Here is a 22,684-nt window from a genome sequence, read left to right on the forward strand (position 1 = left end):
CGAATTGGTACAACTAGCCTTCATTGGCAATGCAAAGTTTGGTTTTATTCGCATATCTTCGAGAGGCAGCTGAATCTGATGCAACAAGAGGACTGCCCCCACCATAACAAACTTGATTAGAGACCGCGTAGTCGTTAATCTGTCATCCTTGTGCTCTTTGTGGGGAAAAGTTCAGTCCCAACTTAAAGTGTGAGTTTGTTGGGAGCACTTTTCTGATGGGAGATTGTATCAGAAGGTTGGTATGACTTGGGACCAAATTCTATTAGAAATTTTTGATCAATGAATGAGGTCTTGAAGGAATCCAAAAGGCTGGTGAAATGGCAGCGGAGCTGAAAACTACTCCCTTAACCACCTCCTTTTTATGTGCATAAATAGGCTCATGCACGTGAGATTCCCTCAGCACCCCAAAATGGAGGACCCCGGCAAGCTTACTTCCCCAAAGGTTGGTTGAGAAGCATTTCCATGCATAGTGCTTTGCTTTCAGAAACAACACCAGTACTTCCAACTTTTAGTAGCATTTGGAGTTTTTCTACCTGCTGATCTTCCCCCCACTTGTTTATTTTTCTCCTTTCTTTTTGAACTCTTCAAGATTTCAAAGATTGCACCCAGCTCGAACACCAAAAGGGGAGTCAAAGGTGGCCAGCCTCAACCCTTTAGACTCCAAACCGAGGTAATGCTGTTCAATAACATCATATGCAACTGCAGTACCCAGTCACTTCTTGGGTATACCAACCAAAGCTGCTGACTGAATTCTAACCACTTTAATTTCCATGCAAGAAGATCACCTACCCTCTCCAATCTATCATGGTCACTGAGTTGATAGCCTAGCCCAAGTTGATATTTATGTATACAGCAATAGAACAATCTCATAGTAGAATAATCTCTCCTTTTTTTTCGAAAGAAAATTGAGAAATGGGATACCATTCTTTTAAGCTTTATATTCGCTGCAAGAAAGAGTAGGAAGGGCAGACTCATGCATCTTGCCTTCCACCTTGTATGACAGCAACGAGGACAGATAAAAGAGCAAGCATTTGCAAAGAGAGTGCAAGAATTGGTTGCTGTGGAGGCCAAACTACGGATTCCTGTTGCGCAAGGTTTGCCACTGACAACCGATAAACCTCAGGTAATCCGACATCCCCTAAATTCTCTTCTTACACTCCCTCAGACAATCTTTGTAGTTATTTCATGGCAAATGATGACAATTTTGATCAACAGAACTTACCAAAACCGCCAGTAAAGGAGCAGACAAAACCATTGAATTTTAAGCTACACACCGAGCAAAGAGCGGCCAGGCGTGCTGGATTCAATCACCTAGTAAGCCTCTATATACTCTGAAATCAAGTCATCTTCTTTCTGTCTGATGATATCTCTTCATTATCGCGTTAAATACTGACCAAGATAAGATTTAGCTGAAATTCATATCCTGTCAGTATTAAGGCTAAATTTTTCATGCAGGTCTCCAGCAAAAATTATTCCTTGGAGATCCTTCGGAGATTCGAAGAGAAGCTCCTAAAGGTGTTTATATCATGATACTGGTTCTCATCATTCAATATATACTATATGAAAGTGCACAATTGCAGTGATGACATAGAAGGAGACAATTAACAATATGCAGGTTATAGAGGAAGAGGAGATAAGGCTTATGAGAAAGGAGATGGTTCCAAAAGCGCAACTGATGCCGATATTCGACAGACCATTCCTTCCACAACGGTAATGAAAAATTTGACTAGAAATATAATTACGAATCCGTTCGTTAACAATTTCTCAAATTTTACAAGTCATCCTTTCCACATTGGTGGAAAGAAGATGATGACACAAAGAGGCTAAATAGAAACAAATGTCAATACATGACTATGCAGGACTTTTTGCTAGGATAGGAGAGGAATAATGCAGGACAAATTTCTGAACTCAACAAGAGGCTACATGGAAAGAAGCATTCAAAAGAAAGCAACCTCTGAACTTACATCAGCACTTAGAGACACAAATTTATAAAAAGGCCAAAGCACAATTTTAGCCAGAGTCATCATGATTGACTGAGAGAATAATCTTTGAGAACTATAGTGGTTCCATAATGGGCCCTCAAATGATTATTATAAGCTTTTCTTACTCACCTCAGACAAGATTTTACATCAAAGATCGCATCTCATGAACTTTCCCATGTTTCCTTGATCCATATTTTAACTCAACTTGACACAACGTTGGATTTGGAAGGTTTTTTTAGGTGACATGTATCCCCACAAGTACCATCAAAAATGGGATCTAGAAGGGCAGTTACTTCTTCATGAAGAATATCTGAAGATCTTTAACAACCCGAGTTAATCATGGTTTTTAAAAGTCCCCAAACCACCCGAATTACCTATGATCAAGTACCATATATATATAGATTAATGTTTTAACAAAGTAACTTGTGCGAGGCAATAACGTATGTTTATTTATATTTCCAATAACGTATTAATTCAAACCCTTTCCTCCGTTTAATATAAAGAGAGTATACGAGGTTCTACGTTTATACTGTCCATGTACTTTCACAAGAAATTGCTCTTTCAGAATGTATATATATTATCTCTCCATTTCCCTCTTGACTTTTGAATAGAATTTTATAGCCTAATTAATTTTTTGTAAAACTTTTTAAGAAATCGAAAAGATTTTATAGCCTAAATTATTTAAGGCCTAGTGAAAGGCTAATTTGATTATCGATCTATGCAGGAGTCTTACTTAAATAGAAGACTGCAAGTAGTCGATCCTCTATTTTAAATAGAATTTTATAGCCTAATTAATTTTTTCAAAAACTTTTTAAGAAACCAAAAAGATTTTATAGCCTAAATTATTTAAGGCCTAGTGAAAGGCTAATTTGATTATCGATCTATGCAGGAGTATTACTTAAATAGAAGACTGCAAGCAGCCGATCCTCTATTTTATTTCTTCTTACTATAATTAAACATCCTAAATTGTTTGATTTAAGCCCTTCGGATAGTCCAACTTTTTCATGGACATCAATTCTGTAAGCACAAACGGAACAAGCCTGAAAAGAGGATAAAATTTTCGTTGAAGCAAATTAAATCCATCCCATGTAATTAGGACCCTCGCCCCTTGCTCGACTCGTTGATGGCTTATGAGTTTTTTGGTCTGAAATTGAAGAAGGATCCTTAAATTTTAGATAATTAATCTATCCAAAAGTAGTTTTTGATACCCTTTGGGATGCGATGCTGGACTTGCAGCTAAGAGAAATAAAGAGTGGCTGACTTACTTTGATCAATAATGATAAATTAAAGAAAAAAATGCATGCTTATTATCTTGTTATGTTATTTCCCTTTGACAGGTCAACAAGACCTTTAACAGTTCCAAGAGAGCCAGGTCTTCATTTTTTGAAGCAAAAACGTTGCGGCAGTGGCGAGCCATACAAAATTCATCATTATGTTAACCAAAATATGAAGGCTGTCAAATAATCAGTAGAAAAGCTACCATGAAGCTAGGCTTTTGTGTTATGCTTAAAATTTTTGTGCATGAGTTTTGCGATAGTTTTATTATTTCATGGTGGAGTGATGAGAGAATGGTCCACCACTTTAGGCCAAATCTTCTGTGACCCTTTTGTGTTTAAAGTTATCATCAAAGCTCTAATAAGGTTTTTTTTGAGTGCCATGGTGTTTTTTTTTTTGTAAATTTAAGGAGCTGGTGAGATGTACTTTTCTCTTTTCTTGGAATAATAAATGTAATTATTAAGAAAAAAATCATTATAGATCATGCCGAGAGTTCAAGTATGCGAGTTAAAAGTGTTTTGCTATTATTTTTAATATTATGTTGGATGTCATGAAATGAGATGGCCAATCAAAAGATGGGGTAGGTGTATATATAGAGAAATTATATCCTGCACCATATACACCATATAGCGGTGCACTACACCAATCATACGTCTCGATTTTTATGGATTTTATTCATAGTACAACTATTTCGAATGAACGCTCAGCTTACCATATCTCAGTTTGTTCATGCGGTGCACCGCTGAGGTGTAGAACTTTATGCTGTTTTAATAAAGTTAAATATTTATTGAATACTAAGAGGCGTGCCTAACCTCCCGGGATCTCTACGTAATTTATTTATCCAAACTCATAAATGATAGATTTATGTCCAAAGCATACTCTGTGTCCATCCTCAACACCTCGGTCACTTATAAGTTAAATAATTTTATTTGCTGCTTCCTGATCTCTACATCCAGAATGAAGACTTATATGATTGGGAACATCATTCCTAATTTTCAGAAAATAAGTAAAGGTAACCAAGTTGAAGCCAATTGACTTTATTTTAGACCCTCAAAATTTAAAATAAATAGCTAAGTAGTATTCGGAAAACATGGTTGCACCCCAAAACTACAGAAATGTCCACACTAAATCCATATTTGGAATGATAAAAATATGATAGTGATGGAAATATTGACGATGATTTTATTTCTTCACTTCATGCTTGTAGGATGGACCATCTTTTTCGAAAATGCAACGACACTTGAATTCGATATATTGATGAGTAGAAGACTATTTTCACAAATCAAGAAAGGACTATACATGTGGATCAAGATGTTATTCGGATTAACCAATGCTCCAAATATTCATGATAACAAATCAAGTTTTACAGCCATCCATCGGACCGGTCTACCTTCATGGCATTGTATTAGCAGACCACGGCTAGCATGATTTTGATGGGAATCTTTAGACTTGATTAATAACTCGTGGCACATCTTGATTAATGGTTCACAGGAATGTGCAGGGTAAAATAATTGGTTGCTCACCAAGAAAATGTAGGGTTTTTTTTTCCGGAAAAAAAATAATGGCAGAACCAAGGGGCAGTCAATGGGCCTGGCTGAGCCCAGCAGCCCAGAAAGCTCACTTTTAACAAACCTAGATCGGGGTGAATTGGTTCGAAAGCATGGCCTGTCTAAATTGGGCTCGGACCGAGTTTTGGATTTTGGTCGCCTAGTTTGGGCCTGTTGCGGCTAAAAAAGGACATCCTCAGTTGGGTCAGAAACAGGACAGCCACGCGATAGGCTGAGTTGCGGCTGGAGGTTTAAATCCTAGGCTGGTCTAATTTTAGACCAGACCTAACACAGTCCTACCATCTTGTTGACCCCCTCAAAGTTTCACCCATTAGAATTGCCTTGGAGGCATAAGGTTGTATCTTTTGCACGGAAAAAGAATTCATCTTCCTTCGCATGAATCCATCATTGGATCGCGCAATAATCGCTTTGCGATCCATGCAGATATATAAATGAAAAAAATTTATAGTCCTTTGAGAGCTGCACAACACCTATACAGTAATACAGATGCACCCAATAAAATTGGAAAATAAAATATCATGCAGCTTCCAAAAAATAAGATCAATTATTCTTTCACCTACAAGGCACAACCTCCACCATGCGGAACGACTAGATGATGATATTTAAGCGCCAACTCTCTATAAATAAAAAATAAAAAGCAGCAACTCTATTTCTTTGGTTATCTATGGAGCAAATCTATCTATAAAAAATAATAGAAAAATATATATAAAAAAACAGATCTAGCCATCACCTCACACGTGTCCGTTTTGTATGAAAACCTCTACAAGAAGTGGACCAGGAATCCGCGGCTTCTAATTGGGTCTACGCGCGTGGATGCGAGAAAGAGAGAGAGAATTGAAAACATGGAGTTGAGGAGGGACTAAAGGCGATTTGAATGCAGCCAGAACTAGAGGAAATGAAAAAGATGTGAGAGAAGGGGAGGAGGTTTTCGGGAATCGGGCCGGCGAGGGCGGTGGGGCTCCCCTGCCCAGCCGCGGTCCCACGCCTTTACCTCCCCTCCTTCGCCGGCCTTTTGTCTACCCCCCAACCTATACACGCCAAAACCCATCTATTCCCTTCCACTGCACGTGCATGCTCCCTATACACGCTCCCCACCTCCATCCATCCATCCATCCATCCATCCATCCATCATTCGCTCCAATCTTCCCCTTCTTCTGAATTTCCCCATCCCATATTATATATACACGTCCATATCACCAAGCTCCTATATATCCTCTCCTCTCCTCTCCCCAACCTTCACAAGAACTAGTCTTCCCCTTACTCCTGTGGAATTACTTAATCGTCATGCACTCTCCACCTAGCGCCTATCCCAGCCATGGCTTCTTCACCAAAGGTGGTGGGGGTGCCTCCATGTCTTCTTCTCAGGGGGAGGAAGAAGACCACTCCATACTGCTCCTCACACTTTGGCCCCCCGGCCAGCAGAAAAACCCTTCTTCTTGCTCCTCATCGGCTTCCTCTTCCAGTTCCACTTCTTGGTTCCAGCACCACTCCAAGAAGCAGCACCTGATCTCCCACCCCTTGAACCAGCAGCCGGACGACGAAGAGTCCAACGTGACCATCGCCCTATCTATAGGCCCTCCCAGTGCAAGCGGTAGTGCAAGCAGGCGCACCAATGCCACCAATACCACCGCCGGCCCTCACTCCACCCCGACCCAGTACTGGATCCCCTCTGCGGCTGAGATCCTCGTCAGCACGACACAGTTCTCCTGCACCGTGTGCAACAAGACCTTCAACCGCTTCAACAACATGCAGGTCTGGCTAGCTAGATTCTAATTAACGCGTTTTGGTTTGATATATATCTATATATATTGCATGCGTACGTTCTCTTTCAGAAGCTGGTGCTATATATGAGTATGTCGATCGATCATGCTCATGCTAAGTTAGCTATGTGATCCGCTGAACAGATGCATATGTGGGGGCACGGCTCGCAATACCGGAAAGGCTCCGAGTCGCTGCGGGGAGCGACGAAGACGATGGCTTCATCGTCGCTGATGAGGCTTCCATGCTACTGCTGCGCTGAGGGGTGCAAGAACAACATCGAGCACCCGAGGTCGAGGCCGCTCAAGGACTTCCGGACGCTGCAGACGCACTACAAGCGCAAGCACGGGGCGCGCCCGTTCGGGTGCAGGAGGTGCGGGAAGGCGTTTGCCGTGCGCGGGGACTGGCGCACCCATGAGAAGAACTGCGGGAAGCTCTGGTTCTGCATCTGCGGCTCCGACTTCAAGCACAAGCGCTCCCTCAAGGACCACGTCCGCTCGTTCGGCGGCGGCCATGCTCCCCACATTGTCGAGTCGACCAGTGTAGACGAGGAGGAGGAAGAGGAGGAGGAGGAGGAGGGAGAGGAGGAGGGGGAGGATGTTGGTGGGGAAGGAAATGGAGAAAATGGTGACATGCTTTCTTAGTAATTAATTAGTGAACTAAACATCCATTTTCGAAACATGAAACCCTTCGTTAGATTAGATTAGGCTATATATATATATATATATGTACGAGAAAGAGAGAGAGAGAGAGAAGAGAGGGAGAGATAGGCATTGTCTCTTTCCGTGAGTTCTTTTTCTTTATCTTTTGCTTTCGCTTACTGTTCACTGGCCTGTCATTGTGTCTTGTGCATGAGACAGGAGAAGAAGGGATCTTTTTTCGAGTTTCTTTTTCTTTAACTTACTTTTTCCTGACCTGTCATTCTTAATCTAAATGTGGTGTCAGTGCAGAAGTTATAGGAACAAACAAGCAATAATATAGATTAGATTCCCAACTTAGCTATCCCCTTAAGTTGGCAGCAGCTTCAGATTGCAGCTTTCCGGCGATGAAACTGAAAAGCAAAAAACCCAGTTCAAGTGGCATCAACCTTTTTTCCCTAAGTTAGCACAAACATGGAAACTCTTGCCAATAAATGTGGTCGCGAGGGAGAGAGATTCTGATATATCTATCGCTAGCTATAGGCAGTCTCTGAAACGAGTCTGCACTCATGTCAGTTAGCTGCAGCCACTGATTTATTTATTTGGCTACGTACTCCCTCTCTCTCTCTCTCTCTGACAAACACACTCACTCTCTCTTTGCCTTTCTCTCGATCGTTCTCCGACGTCTACTACTGTTACCGCAGACGCTTTGCGCAGAGTGGTGGGTACGGCCCGCGGACCGCAGGGGGGTGACGCTGCTCTTTTAGGGCTTCGCCTCTTTCTTCTCTGAGCCAACAACAAACACAATTCCTACTACACAGAAAGCTCCCAGATGCCTCGCCCCCCGGATTCCATAAGCTTGCACGCAAAGAGAACCCCGGATTCCTACGTGCTTTTGCCCATTTCGCATCACATGCAGCCGCGACATATATATATATATAACAACATGATCGAACATGCTGAATATTTGCTAAATAATAATGATCAGATGAACGTACACGTTGAATATTAATTTGTTGCGATGCTGTATGTATGAAGGGGAGGCCACCAATCAACATCCACCATCATGTGGCGTGGCGTGGCATGGCGTGGCATGGCATGGCGTAAAGCAAATATATATCTTTCAGCCTTACCTCCTGGAAAGCTGGGCAGTACCTTCTAGATCTATTGTTGAAAAGGGAGCTTGGAAACCAACTGGGACAAAGCTCTCCATATGCTCCAAAACAAAACTCCCGCCGCGACATGCCACAGAGCGATGCTCGGTGTGCCATGTACGAAGGGTTGCAATGGATGCGTTTGAGTACCATGTACGAAGATACCAGCCTCATCGGGAGTAGGAAAAGTAGTGGTGACATTATGGGAAGCTGGGTGCGATGGATGCAGCCCAAGCCGCAGGATTGCATGGTGCGTTTCGAAACGGGAACGGCTTCCATGTGGCCGGCATGGCAGCATCCATGGCAGCGAGTTACGGATGCAATGAGTACTACTACCATCATTCTGCCACCCCTGTATGCATTCATGCTGCATGTATTCATGCAGAGGACAATTTAAGGAGAAAAGGCTTCCATCTGGAGCATGGTATGGTATTCTACCAGAAAACATGGGCTTTAGTTTCCTGTGAGCGAAGAGGTGGAGACGAGTTCCTGACAATAGCCATCCAGAGTTCCAAACCTCATATATAGGAAGCTATGATCTCCTCAATGGTGAACAGCTCTATTACAATAATATTCTACATTCTTTGTTTTTAGCCTAATGTCTCTTGTTAGATTCGATTCTAATGAAAATGAAGCAAGGTATTGCAAGTTTATAATGAGTTTCTTGCAGGTACGTAGGTCTTGGATTTGAAAGTGCAAATTGGGTCATGAACATTAATGGCCCCAAATTATTTTTTTTTGCCAGGATTTAATTGGGATCGAGATAAATTAGTATCAGAAAATTTGATAGCCCTCGACCAGCCCGGACTCTTAAAGGGCAAGCTTGGCCAATATTCAGATTTCTGGGCCCGGGCACAGGTTACACCCAGATTAGTCTAAGAATCATCCACATTGGGGCACATTCAGTCAACAATCATGACAAACCGGGCCGCACCTAATATTACACCTAGACCAATCACAATTAGCGCGGCTCGGCTCGGATTCATTAAACTTCCACTTGAGCCCGACCGGGCCATGGTCCGGTATAGCCCAAGAAACCAAAGCTGCAGGTACATATTCAGGTTGAAAGTTGAAACTCTAGTTCAAATATGACCCCAAAACCTGATCTCTTATGGTTGCTCATCGGCAAAACTTCGGGCCGTCCGCTCATCGGCACGGCCGGATATAGGGGCTGTATCCTTCATGCGATTCCACCATTAGATTGCATGATGGTCGCTTTGAGAGTTGTGCAAAAGTTGTTTGGAATGCTTTGAGATCCGTGCATGGCACGATCCGACGATCGGCATCTGAAAGAAGATTGACCATTCTCTCGCGCGCGAAAGATACACAAACCAGATCTGCCGGAGCTAGGTGTACGGCTAGCTCCATCCCTAGCAGCATATATGTATGGAAGCTCAAAGCCGTTCCAATATCATACATGGAGCTAGAGATGCAAGAGAAGTTTCCATTTCATGTTCCTTTCCTTCCGGAAGAGATGGAGATGGCTAAAGTGGATGATCCACTCGACCATCCTCACGCGTGGGGGACCCATGCAGCCAAATGCGAAAAGGTGGCCGGAGCCAGCTTAGGGCCACGCCAGAAAAAGCCAAGGCCCGTCTTCCGGTGTTGAACTAAAGCCACTGTTACGAGTGTCTCGCCGATGCCCGCATCGGCGCCTCTTTCTCCTCAAGCGCGCAGGTGCTGGCCCGGTTGGTAACCTGGACGTACGCTTGTTTCACTTGGGAGGATTCTCTCAGATAATAGATGTTGATGGAGACCTCGCAGGAGGCCTCTCATGGGGTCCCGACAGCAGCTCCCTTCCACGCAAAATTGCAGGGCCCAATGTCGGAGGAGCCCACCCACAGTCCACCAATAGTTGCTTCGTGTTCAGAATTGTTCATCATTCATGAACTTGCTAGCTCGAAGCACCACCCCACACAAAGACATGGATTTCTTCTCGGGTGGATTTTCTTCCTTCTCCTATGAAGCAATTGGTTTTAGAGCATGCTTGCAAGTGAATCATATGAAGTATTTTTCTGGATGACTGAGTAGCCATTCCATGCAAAACTTCCAGTTGCATTGAGAAAGATTTAATAAAAAAAGTCTGATGACTGAGAAATTTGAGAGATCGAGACGAGTTGAGGCACCTTTGGGTGTTGAAATATCTTATTAATTGGTCTAATAGGATCTCCCATGCATCAAGACCCACTATAAGCACAGCTTGGAGCATCATGTCTGATGAAGCCTTTCAATTCCACACTACCGCCTAGTTAGTTAAAAAAAACAAAAAAAAATTATTATAATTTTTGAAAATTTGCACTGTGCTAGACAATTTAAGCAGATGGTTATCGTCCATAGATACAGAGAACTGAACATTTCTCTGGAATCTTGTTTGTTGGTGCCGGCTGCCGATGAAACAATCACTAAAAATGCTTCACGTTACCCCTGATCCTATTAATTTGCTCATGCTATCATATATATATATATATATATATATATATATATATATATATATATATATATATATATATATATATATATATATATATATATATATATATATAACAAAAATATTAACCACATTTTTTGAATGTACGAGAGCGGTTCGAACTCTAAATCTTATTTGACACAATTAAGTGGCCCTTAATAATCTTTACTATCTTACATGATTCAGGCTGGCTTGGTATAGAATTGGAGAACTTTAGCAAGCGGTACTTTATTCCACTGCCATTTTGCAATTAGCTTTTACATGACTAGCATTATGTCCCAACACAGGCAAGTCAATATTTTCCACAAAGTTTCCAGTGACAGAGCCAGGGACTAGCTATTGAAATCAGTGGACGAATAAAATTTTTAATCGACAAGGAGCAAGATCACAGTAAAAGCACTATTCCATTATAAGAGGTCCAGCAGGAACCATCATGGACTGTTACAATGTTATAACAATTGTTATTTGTCCTATCTTCTGTGATTTATAATTACGATAATAATTATTACAGGAACTGTTATAACAGGGGAAATATCAGGAAATAACAGCAGGTGCATCAACAAAGGTCCCGATTACATAACCACCATACTTGACAGTTTCAAGCTGATGAATAACTATGCAGAATGATTATGAAGCATTCTTTCTGGAAGGCAAATCAATAGCCACCAAATTAGAGCCATGAGATGGTTAAACAGTTTTATAAGGGGGGTTGATTCTTTTCAGCCACGGCTACAGAATCCATTGAATTTTGAGGCTTCTGGGGCTTGAAAAGAATGTCTAAAGATGCAGGCGCATGCTGCAGTCACCTTAGGTTCGCCTTTAAATTATCAAAAAAAAAGAGGATAAAAAACAAAACAAAACTTGATTTTTTTTTCCCCAAAAAGAGGAGGTTGAGGGGAAGAGAAAAAACTTGATCATTCTCGATTTTTGTGGTGTTTGCAATACATGATTCTTCTCTACAGTAGGTAAGCTTGTGGTGTAACCTATTTACTATACAAGTGAAAACCTGGTGTTTGAGTAGTGAATAAACATCAAAAACATAGATCAAATATAAATGAAGGAAACAAATCCTGACAGTTACAAGAAATAAGTTGCCTTCTATCCTTTTTGATAATAACTTACAGATTACATGGCTCTCCATTGATAACTACCCATAGGAATATTTCGAGCTGCACATCAGCTCAGAATATCGTTAAAAAATAGTAACTGAAATATCTCAGAATATTATGGAAACCGCACAAGATGAAACATATTTGAACGCCTCATTGCTACAATTAATTGGAGACCCTCACTATTCATCTGAAAATCAGTCTAAAGTATTTTAATTTTGATAGGAAAATAATGAAGAAAATGAGCTGTAAGTACTCTGAAGCACCACCGAAACTTCTGCAGGGTATTGTATACAATTCTTATTGCAACAAGAGGAGCTGCAGAGCATAAATATGAACAAGAAATGTGTCATTACATGGCCTTTTCTCCTACGTGGACTAAATCCTACATTGCTTACTAATTTACCAGTACATAGCTTATAAGATCAATATGAACAAACATAAAATAATTTAATGTTGCAAGACATGGAAATCACAAGATCAAACAAAAGAAATTTTTATATGCAATTACTCAAGCATATAAAAAATATTTGTTCCTGAAGCACCATCGGAACTTCTACAGGCATCATGTATAATTCTTATTATAACAAAAGTAGGGCTTCAGAACAAAAATTTAAACAAGTGGCATTACATGGCTCTCTCTCTTATATGTGCTTACCAGCAAGATTTTATAAGAGCACTATGAAGGTATAAGACAATAAAAATGTTGCAAGACATGGAAATCACAATATCAAGAAATTATAATTCATGACTGAAAGCATCTTTCTGAAGTCCTGGACCTTCACCAGTTGGTAATCCACAAAAAGTACGGACAAAGGTGCAGCAAAAGGTTAGTTTATAAAAACATATCTTTATGATTAAAACTCATTCTCATCTTATGATTACACTCCCAGGTACTTGGTACTTTACTGAGCATTTTCCTTTTGGAAAACAAATAATATATTTTAACTATCGGGAAAAGAACCAAAATCGTGTACCTCATGAGTGCATGTTATAATCATAGGAAGTCCCAATCTTCTTTTGACATATCAAGAATGTCTACTTTTTCATCCTCATATATTATCTGCCAATATAAGGGCATAAAGTTAGGGACATATTACCAAATTATCATTCAATGACCAAAATACACAAAACTTACGGTGTGCATTCCAGAGTAGTTATTAAAATCAGATATGAATCCTCCATAGTACCTGAAAAATCAGGCATACCCTGAGCAGCAAGAAATGAAGACAGTACACAAAATGTGCAGCTTTTTTTAAATTTTATTAACCACTGTGACAAACTAAAATGAAAAATTAGAGAATAGGATCTAATGCATTGTTGATGAATATTCTTAGTTTAATCGAACCATCTGAGGCAAAACTGTGCAGAAATGCTATTCTATAAATCCTTGCATAGAAGGATTGACAGCTTAACAAAGCAAAATGCAACACTGCTATTAAGCAACTTAAAACATGTCAAACACCAGAACTTGTAGCAAAATAAGAGCCATTTATATGTTCAAGTGACATTTTGAACATTCATTAGTTGAAGTACAACAAATCAGTACAACAATAAAGAATCAAGCTTCAAGCCAAATGATGACAAAAGATCAGAGCTTGCACAACAGTACAAACAATTCAAGTGACGTAGGAATTAGCTAAAATTTGTTAAGGCTAAAACAAAATTTAGGATTTCCCCTTGGACCAAAATCAACAAGGAAAAGGCAATTTAAGCTGATTTTCTCAAAAACCATGCATTATATTTTGCACAGAGGCGATTCAGAAAGCAGATGTTACTTAAAAGTTAAAACAAAGTATCTAAAAGACATGTCACAGTGCTTCTCTGAAAACTGTCAGAAAATAATTCTAATTTTCTCATAAAGAATATGTTGAATGATAAGTTACACCTACATTTTCACAAGGTCTGCAATTCTTTATGGCACACTGTGCCGTAACTTATCATTATATGAGTTTCACATTTAGCTAGTGCAAATTGGAACATATTGATCCATTTTCAGGAAGGAAATGTGCATATTCAAACAGAACCACCAGCTAGTTACTTCAAAAGCTGCTAATGTGCAATGAAAGAAGATAAAACAAGAATATGTTTAGCCTCTACAAATATTTCATAGAACACTAAAATTAAGCAAATAGCAAGTAAAAAATATCACTCCTCTTAATAAGAGGATGTATAATCCCTTTATTAACAAGCTGGTCAAATAAAAGAGGAAAATATAACGTATGCACAAATTAAGATTAAGATAGGCGTAAGTTTTGCATTATTTATTTATGTTAGTGCTGGCATTGACCATAAATATTATCTCAGCATTATTTTCATAACTTTGAAGTCCAGGAAAAACTTGAAGGGTAGGACGTAAAAATCTTGTATGCTGACACATCCGACCAATCAAATAACAAAATTAATAATTTGAAAACAGCAGAAGGCTCGTATAAATTTATGTAAATTATATTAAAAAGTAAAATAATGTGTAAATCATAAACAACAGGCCTTATGCTGCTAATTCAGTCTGTTCAAATTTTGTTTTTTTTTTCCATATGCTAGAATCTAGGGCCATATTCTGGATTCCACTCCATTTTCTCCACCTACAAATGCTAAATTCTTCATAAGTTTTCTTTTCTTTTATTTCAACTACTCTAACCGTTCGACTGACAGCTGAGCACCCATTTCATTACTAGACAATGAAATTTATGATACCGTATTGCCCACATGCAAACCCCACCCCCTGGGGTGCTGTAGCAGCTTCCAAAAATCTCCTTATATATGACAGCTACATATGCATATTTTTGGCCTTTTTGCTATCCATATTAAAGAGTGGATGAGTTGCATATTAAATACGATCATTCTTGGCGATTTATCAGTCTAATTAAATTTTATGAGATCCTTAAATCCCGTTCAATCAGATATAATAAGGATTTGTTACAGGTTGCTGTTGGAGCTAGAAGTTGCAAAAGAACACAAAGAAGAAATGAAGAGGCAAACAGATCTTCAATTTTCCTGGGACTTGTATACCTTACAGGTTGAAGGTGTAGTTTCAATGCATTCAGGAATATGGTTTCCATCTTAGCCACTATCAATTTTGGAAACTCATAGATATGATCCATGTATAAATATGTCCTATTATCACACCCAAAATAGCTACCAAGATATTGGCCCTAAGTAAGGGGTCACTAAGAAGAGTTAAGAAGAAATAATAAATGAAAAGAACAAATGAAAAAAGAGAGCAAATGGGTTCATCATCAATAACTGAGTATGGTGGATCATAGCCATATGGATACCACATCCACGAATGGTTTGCCTAAGTTTATGGTGGATCACAATTCATTGCCAAGGATTCAAATCTCAAGTATTGATCTCATATCCATGGACAGCTGGTACAACATACACCATATTGCACACCATATCAACTAATATGCTTTGATACAGCGCATACACCCCTAATGCAACCTATTTTGGCCTTCAAAATTGTTTTTTATTTTTTTAAATTTTATTATTCTAATGCTAAATTTTGTCCAAAACAAAGGTAAAGATTGAAGTGCCCTAGTCATCCTATCTGATGGTGTTAAAGTTTTTTATTTATAGTTTATTACACAACATAAAATAATTTGCAATTAAAAATGCATTGACAACATATATCTACACATTGACCATTAAAAATGCAATCACGCTATTTGAATTCATTGAACAAATGAATGATAATGAAGATTATCAAAATTCAAGATGAAACAATCTAATACTAGTGTTGATTTGACAAGTGAACAAAGAATTTTTTTTTCTAATATTAGTGAACAAGAATGAATTTTTCTAACATTAGCGAACAACAACGATTATGTTTTAGTCTATTGACTCAATGCCACAACGAGATATGCATTAATAACATAAACGAGACAACCCACCATGTGAAATAAGTATGTGAGCACATGTAACACTTGAGTATATATATTTCCACTGAAGTGTTAAGTCTTGCTTATTGTCATTTTAGGTGAGATACTTTAGCGACTAAGACATTGATTTTTCTTATTGAACTCCTGGGTTTTACCAATTTTTGCATAAATAAAAATTTATGAGCCTTTAAAATTTAAGATATAACATTAGAATTTAAAAATTGAAATTTAATCTGACTCCAAGAAATTTGGATTTGAAATAAAGCTAATTTTATAATTTAAGGAACTTGATTTTTTGAGTACTTGTATTGAATTCAAATAGGAGATTGTTCCTTATTTTCATGTAACAACTTAGGTAAGAGGGCACTCACTTAAATGATATTCATGTAAATAAGCATGGTATTTGTCTGTTAGTGATGTGCCCTCTCCCTCATTATTTCAACTTTCTAATGGTGAAGGGAAAAAATATTTTAAGGCCATCCAAGCAACCAGTATGTTCAAGATTTGGTTCCTTGATCATAATCCATAACTCGCTTACAAGGTACTTCATTGTGAAACAACATCAAACTTCATAAAGAAGCTATTCATTATTAACAAAAGTGGGAAAGAGAAATGACATATAGGAAAAAAAGTGAAAAATAAAATATGTTTTCACATTATGCTTCACTCATTCTTGGAGAACCGGGTCACCTCTGATAGCCTGTTATGGTTACATAACTCCAATTTCTAAAAAGGCCAATTCCACAAGCCACACCGTTGTTATGAAGTTGATCAATTGATAAGAGACTATTATACGTTGTTAATTTAGGACTCTAGTGCAATAGACAAATAACAAAGCAACCCAATATATGCAACATACATTAAATAAGAATGAGATGATGCGTATACACTATAAATGCCATACAACCAAATCTTGAAGCGCATAGCTTTTCGCCATATCCTAGAAATGAGCGTATTAGAGATAAGAAATAAATAAAAAAAACATTATAGCACACCTATTATCCTGTGGACGCCACACACGTACAAGTTCCCCAACACAGTTTTGTAAATGGGTCTTCCTTTTGCAAAGAACCACATGATTTGAACTTCCTAAGTTTGCAATTGAAAAATATAATCCAGTTATGTAAGGCATAGACAAAAATTAGAGTCATCAGAAGTATAAAACTGCTTACTGCGCTTGTTTCCTAGCTTTTGCCTGCAGCTTAGAGAACCACAATAACAAACTTGATCTGCTCCAAATTGAACAAACCTGCAGATCACATTAAAGAATTGAACTACCATCAAGGGCCAAAAATTCTGTACAAAAGGCACAACAGGCTGTTAAAAAAAAAAGCAAAATGAACAGGAAGAAATAAAGGAAGAACGTGCAATTGGAACCAAACATCCAGACTAATAGGAACTGCTATGATGGGACAAACTTGTAGTCATAGGTCAGTTCCTCGCCTCTTCGTATGTTACGAAGGGTGAAAATGCCAACTCTAGTTTCCCCATCAACTCGCCTAGAAATAAGATAATCTTAGATTAATAACTTACATAAACAACAGGAAATATTTCATAAAATGGAGAGAAAATGGAGAGCTGTAGATAACCATTTCTGCATCTCAGTATTTGGCTCGCAACTATGATTTATAAATCTCGATCTGTTTCCTTTGTATGTGGCATCAATCACCATATCATGATTAACCTCGCACAAATAGAAGTTGGTGTCCCCACGGTGCTTCATTTTCCAGAGTCTTTCCTCGCAGGTTTTGTCATCAATAACTGCAAAATGTAAGAAGGAAAAGTAATGAGCATGGATGTGACACAAACTATTAGTCTTCCAAAAATAGTGCATATTTTACAATTTAGTCCAGACACTGCATTAGTCATATCAGAGCTAATGAGGAATAATGAGCACAGAAATAGTCACCTTCTCCCACGTACTCCATTACAAAATCCCCTTGTTTTATATCTTCATCAGCCACCAACCCAAACCCACATCTCTGTGTCTAGAAGAAAACATTTTTTTATGGAAGTCAGTGAGATGAGCAAATGCTAGAATGACATTATAGATAGAGCGAAGATTAAACATTGACAATGCAAGATGGCTGAATTCAGTTATTGCCAGAATCAAATCAACAAAACAAAAAGTGCCTGAGTTCAATTATTTTAAAAGTCATTCCCTGCAACCATGTGTTCTAGGTTTATGGGGCAAGAATCATTAACTACAATGAAGAGAAGTGGAACCAAAAATTCAATAAACCATTCAGTACACCCATTTCTTGACCAATACAACTATGACATGTTCACGACATAAAAGCAACATCCTACTTAGCAATATGCATATACATATGGAAAAGAATAAATCAGTAAACCATGTGAAGTATTACACATCGTAAGCAATCAAATTGTGTCTAAATGGTTCAGCTTCTTAAAGTAATCAAACACTTCGCAATCATTCTTCTAAAGTTTGGTCATGGATTTTATTTTGGCAGTCTGCCAATACGTATTAACTTTTAGATTTTTAGACGTAGAAATTTTCTGATTTGCGTTATTATTATTTAGCTGATGATTAAAGTTTCTCAGGATGACATTAGGAGCATGATCTTGAAACTAAAAATTGTGAAATACTACATGCTTTTCTTTTAAAAAGTAAAAATCATTTACATGGCCTTAGAGTTGACCTACAAGAGAACTAGTTCTCACATTCACGTTATATAGTTTATGGGGACTAAATGTGAGCACCTAAAAATGAGAATTGTTTATGCATACCAACATCATGCTTGCTATAACACATAAATCTCATGCACAAGGAGTTTGAAAAAGGAGCAGATGGCAAGGACAAAAGACTTCTAGCTTCAGAGATTGTCTTAGCTGATTCGAGGCTCTTACGTGTTTCGACCAAAACTAAATTGTTTACTCCATTTTCTGGCAAAACATATAAAAGGCAAAACGTAGAAAAAATGGCCTTGACAATTGAAAGTTTTCAAAAAAATTAAAATTTTATTTTAACAACTAGTTTTATGTGTTGAGAGAAATAGAATAACAAAATATTGCTAAACTTACTCTCTCTGACAACTAGTTGTGATCATTCTGAGAATTGTGATCAACAGCTACCTCTTAGTCTAGAATGTTAACATTAAAAAGCACCAAGAGTTCGTTTTTCCACATATGCAAATTAACAAGGCATTTCTTCATTAGCATAAGTATATAAAGGTATAATCGGAGAATGGAAAGAAAACCAGTTGAATACAACTATATACGATAATATGTATGATAATTACTTACAGCATTAGAATTATGATACAGTGTGTTTAACAAATCTAATCCTACATCCTATAACATAGATTTTTGGTACATTCTAGAAAGAAAATAGAAGGCTTGCACAACAGAATTATAATCTTCGTGTTTTATCATATGCCTTATGCAATAGCAAGCCACACCAAACATTTTGTGTTTGATTGAAATTTTCAGGGACAAGCCATAAAAGTTAAGGAGTAAAAAGTGCACCTTCACTACTTTCACTTTCCTCAGGGCTCTGTGCTGAAAAGGTTTGTTGACACACTTATTGCCACATTTGCAACTAGATGAACAGGTAGAAAATAGCATCCTGCCAAAAAATATATAATTTCAGAAAATATGCAAAATTTAGAACTAAAAAAATTGGATGAAAGTGTATGGGGTGGGAATGAGAGAGGGTGTTCTTTTTCGATTTCAGTACAAATGCCTAGGCATACATGACTTAGATCCAAAAGCCTACATAACATAGGGTTCCAATATCTTTTAACATTAGAAGTAAGAAATGAGAGGACATCAAAGACTGAAGGTATTGTTGCTTACCCGCAATGGCAATCTCCATCACAGACAGTTGATGCTTCCAATAAGGGGTTACACAAGCAGAAAATGCCATCATCCTCAATGCGTCTCTTAGTAAGGTAGACATCTTTAAAGAGTCAAGCTCATTAATGGAAGTTAATTGCCGGCCGAAAAATTTAGAAATGCCAAGAGAAAGGTTATGTTATGTCACACAACCTAATTCTCCTCCTAAGGGATGAAGAAAAAAATCCACTTATGGTAAATCTGTTGGCATTTTGTATGGTCATCATCCCTAATAAAGAAAAGTATCCTGGAATCTCTAGCATTACTGGTGTCCTTTTTCTAGTTATCAGGAGAATAAGATATATCTGTACCGAAATAGTGACAATATACTAAAGTAATAACAAAGTAACAGCGGTTTTCGATATTTTCTCAGACTCATGTTAATGGCTAGAGAAAATGATAGCTATTATTCAGGTTACAGTACATATAATTAACATTAGAAGCTGTAGACACCCATGTTGAATATGTTAATTAAAATCCATCATAATCTGATATGACTCAAAGGATTGGAAATATGAATTACTAATGGACAAATACATAAGTAGAACCTCCTATACAGTTAATCTTAGAAAGGCAATAAGGACAGCATGAATGCAGTATGAAAGAAGAAGATTGCTTAAAGAGTTCAAAATTTTGAGTCATATGGATACTGCGCTTTATATTTATGTACTGTGTAGGCTTCCATTTCTTCAGCCAGCATGGAAGATCAAATTCAACTGGTCCTTCAAGCTCATTAGGCATTTTTTCAAATACACATTCAATGCTGCATTGTTCATTCCTCTGCCATGCAAAGAGAAAAGAGAACCAAAGAAAAAAAAATCCTGAATAACTCGACAACAAAGGCAATTATAAGGAGAATATCAATCCAAAAACATAAGCATCATTAAATAAGTTGAATTTAAACTAAAGAACAATAATATCTGAAACATATTTAATCAGTACAAGTACCAAAGAAAGAAGTAGCACTGGGTATTATATGTGGCTCCAGCATTCATTAAAGGATAAGAGTCGCATCCACAGACAGGTGAAAACCAAAATAGTATCAGAGTTATATTTTCGAAGAAGACAGGAAGCAAGTATTCACATTGGTCGTGACGTACTTAATATACAAGAGGAAACTCTGGAGTACATATCCATAAATTCCAAGTCAGAGCTATGACATAACTTGGGTATATAATTACCTAAAGTAATGAAGACCAGTTTCCTACTTTTATGTTATGGTTAAGATGCCAGGATTTTTTTAACCCCAGTGGAACTTCTTGTGTCAATTAAACAAGGTAATAATTGCACCTTTGAGTGTTCAAGGTAATAGATGATTACCAACCTTGCAGAAGAGGAAGAGCATGACGAAGACAAAAGGCAAGGCTTCATTCCAGATGCCATACCTGAGGTAATAGCAATCACAAACACAAACTCACTGGTCTTAAGAGTGATGTGAATGGAGTCTGGATACCTAGTAGACCATCCTTCTCAAGGCATAAAGTTATCGATTACGTTTAAAAAAAATGACTAGGAAATAATATGCCATTACACTTGCATTTCTTGTGGGAAACTACGCTTTCTTCAGTTGGCAGAACAAAAGCAACCAACCCCAACCCCTCCCCAACCCCAAGCCTTACATTCTGACTAGAATAGGAAAAAAGCTTGCAAGAAAAACCCCTTTTTATACTGATTCTTTATGACCTTTGGGGCCTCTCATGCTCCAAGCACTCTCATACAGAGAAAAACCGCATCTTTCCTAACAATTTTTCGCATACTATAGTTTGATGTTTGTGCCATATACAGAAACACCAAAAATACGAAACACGCCTTCGGATAATAATCTTATCAGACAACATTACCATGCCTCTGTAAAAATTTCTAACTCAGTTGTCAATAGAAGGCATAACAGAAGAACCCTACGAACGAGAATACATTTGTAGTAGGGTTAGCGTGCAGCAGTCGAATAATAGAATTTCAAGAAGGCATTGAAAGAATGTGAAAAGAAGCCCAAGCGCCATCGATGAAAGAGCGCTTCTCCGAGGGACATGGTTCGAAACGAAAAAGTGCATCCCATGTCTTTCTTGGTTGGACCAACCCAACCGGCGATTTCCGACAAGTCTCTCTTTTTTTGGGGGGAGCAGACAAAGAATAAAAAAACAAAATGCTTGTTCTAAAATGGCTAGTCCTCAGTCTTCTTTCGGTTTTCGTGGGGGGGAACTAATGAACCAAGCCATACATAATACCAGTGTTTTCAAGTGTTCTTATCCCTTGAGATAACAAGAAAGAACAAAGACTCGATGAGAAAGGGAGGAGATGGGCGATACCTTATTCTTGGTTGCGGGCATGGCGGTGCGTCTCCGTGAGAGGTAGTGGGACAGCGTCGCCGGATTAGTTGAGTAAATTGGGGTTCGGAAAGGCGGGAGGGTGGGGATCGCGAATCGGAGATGGGCGGGAGGAATTGAAGAAAGCTGGGAGGGAAGCGGAGATTTAGATTCGCGGGCACCGTGCCTCTGTTTCGGATCGGGTGGATGTGAGGGCACGGGGGATGATGGGGGTTGAGGCTTGAAACCGAACCCGTGAGGAGTCTCTTTCTGGGCTTTAAAGTCACGGCCGGCCCTTTGCGTTTTGTAAGGCCATCTACATCTGGAAAAACGCCCACCTCAGCCCAAATTTGTCTTGAGAATTGAGATCTTACGAAGAACCCACCCGGCACCGTGCATGCTTCATTTGGAAGATTGAATTCCCCAATATATTGTCTCTCATCACCATTAGAGATTAGAATCTTTTGACTTCCTTCGCATTTCTCTATCTCAAAGCACACTGTACAATTATCATATTTATCTATTTAATTCTAATAAAATTGAAAAATATGCATCATGATGACGTCATGTGACGATTTGGAGATCGCTGCGCATCGTATGGAGAACGGGGAGGACATCTGGATAATTAGTTTCTAAATGACAATAATAAGAAAGAATATCATGACATGTAAGAAAAAATAATTATTTA

The 22,684-nt window shown here is 38.4% G+C and overlaps 3 protein-coding genes across 4 annotated transcripts; 2 read left to right on the forward strand and 1 right to left on the reverse strand.

Moving 5' to 3' along the window:
* Nucleotides 1-402: 402 nt before the first annotated feature.
* LOC103708210 (protein TPX2-like) lies at nt 403-3,758 on the forward strand. The gene is made up of 6 exons (XM_039125720.1): nt 403-442; nt 1,004-1,123; nt 1,216-1,314; nt 1,456-1,515; nt 1,616-1,710; nt 3,320-3,758. Exons 1-6 carry the CDS (start codon nt 410-412, stop codon nt 3,444-3,446), a joined length of 534 nt encoding a protein of 177 aa, XP_038981648.1. The 5' UTR covers nt 403-409; the 3' UTR covers nt 3,447-3,758.
* Nucleotides 3,759-5,891: 2,133 nt separating this feature from the next.
* On the forward strand, nt 5,892-7,475 carry LOC103708209 (zinc finger protein WIP6-like). The gene is made up of 2 exons (XM_008793032.4): nt 5,892-6,577; nt 6,730-7,475. The coding sequence occupies exons 1-2, from the start codon at nt 6,110-6,112 to the stop codon at nt 7,225-7,227; spliced, it is 966 nt and encodes a 321-aa protein (XP_008791254.2). The 5' UTR covers nt 5,892-6,109; the 3' UTR covers nt 7,228-7,475.
* A 4,392-nt stretch (nt 7,476-11,867) lies between these two features.
* On the reverse strand, nt 11,868-22,268 carry LOC103708189 (histone-lysine N-methyltransferase ASHH3-like). Of its 2 annotated transcripts, XM_026805054.1 has the most exons (13): nt 22,000-22,075; nt 21,018-21,078; nt 20,344-20,473; nt 19,655-19,757; nt 19,325-19,424; nt 17,745-17,823; nt 17,425-17,596; nt 17,254-17,334; nt 17,008-17,084; nt 16,831-16,924; nt 13,090-13,141; nt 12,929-13,014; nt 11,868-12,269 (listed from the first exon to the last, which is right to left on the reverse strand). In XM_026805054.1, the coding sequence occupies exons 2-12, from the start codon at nt 21,036-21,038 to the stop codon at nt 12,949-12,951; spliced, it is 975 nt and encodes a 324-aa protein (XP_026660855.1). In that variant the 5' UTR covers nt 21,039-21,078; nt 22,000-22,075; the 3' UTR covers nt 11,868-12,269; nt 12,929-12,948. The 2 variants fall into 2 exon arrangements, with proteins under 2 accessions (XP_026660855.1, XP_008791233.1); XM_008793011.4 differs by lacking the exon at nt 21,018-21,078 and having other exon boundaries at nt 22,000-22,268.
* Nucleotides 22,269-22,684: the final 416 nt, after the last annotated feature.

Source organism: Phoenix dactylifera, chromosome 4 (genome assembly GCF_009389715.1).
Source record: "Phoenix dactylifera cultivar Barhee BC4 chromosome 4, palm_55x_up_171113_PBpolish2nd_filt_p, whole genome shotgun sequence".
Classification (NCBI taxonomy): domain Eukaryota; kingdom Viridiplantae; phylum Streptophyta; class Magnoliopsida; order Arecales; family Arecaceae; genus Phoenix; species Phoenix dactylifera.

Coding starts and splice junctions, on each gene's coding strand:
- LOC103708210 (XM_039125720.1), top strand. CDS start 410: ATGGAGGACCCCGGCAAGCTTACTTCCCCAAAG. Junction 1,124..1,215: donor TGACAACCGATAAACCTCAG/GTAATCCGACAT, acceptor TTTGATCAACAG/AACTTACCAAAACCGCCAGT. Junction 1,315..1,455: donor GTGCTGGATTCAATCACCTA/GTAAGCCTCTAT, acceptor TTTTTCATGCAG/GTCTCCAGCAAAAATTATTC.
- LOC103708189 (XM_008793011.4), bottom strand. CDS start 22,020: ATGCCCGCAACCAAGAATAAG. Junction 17,335..17,424: donor AATACTGAGATGCAGAAATG/GTTATCTACAGC, acceptor TCTTATTTCTAG/GCGAGTTGATGGGGAAACTA. Junction 13,142..16,830: donor TGGCGTCCACAGGATAATAG/GTGTGCTATAAT, acceptor CTGATTTTTCAG/GTACTATGGAGGATTCATAT.
- LOC103708209 (XM_008793032.4), top strand. CDS start 6,110: ATGCACTCTCCACCTAGCGCCTATCCCAGCCATGGCTTCTTCACCAAA. Junction 6,578..6,729: donor ACCGCTTCAACAACATGCAG/GTCTGGCTAGCT, acceptor TCCGCTGAACAG/ATGCATATGTGGGGGCACGG.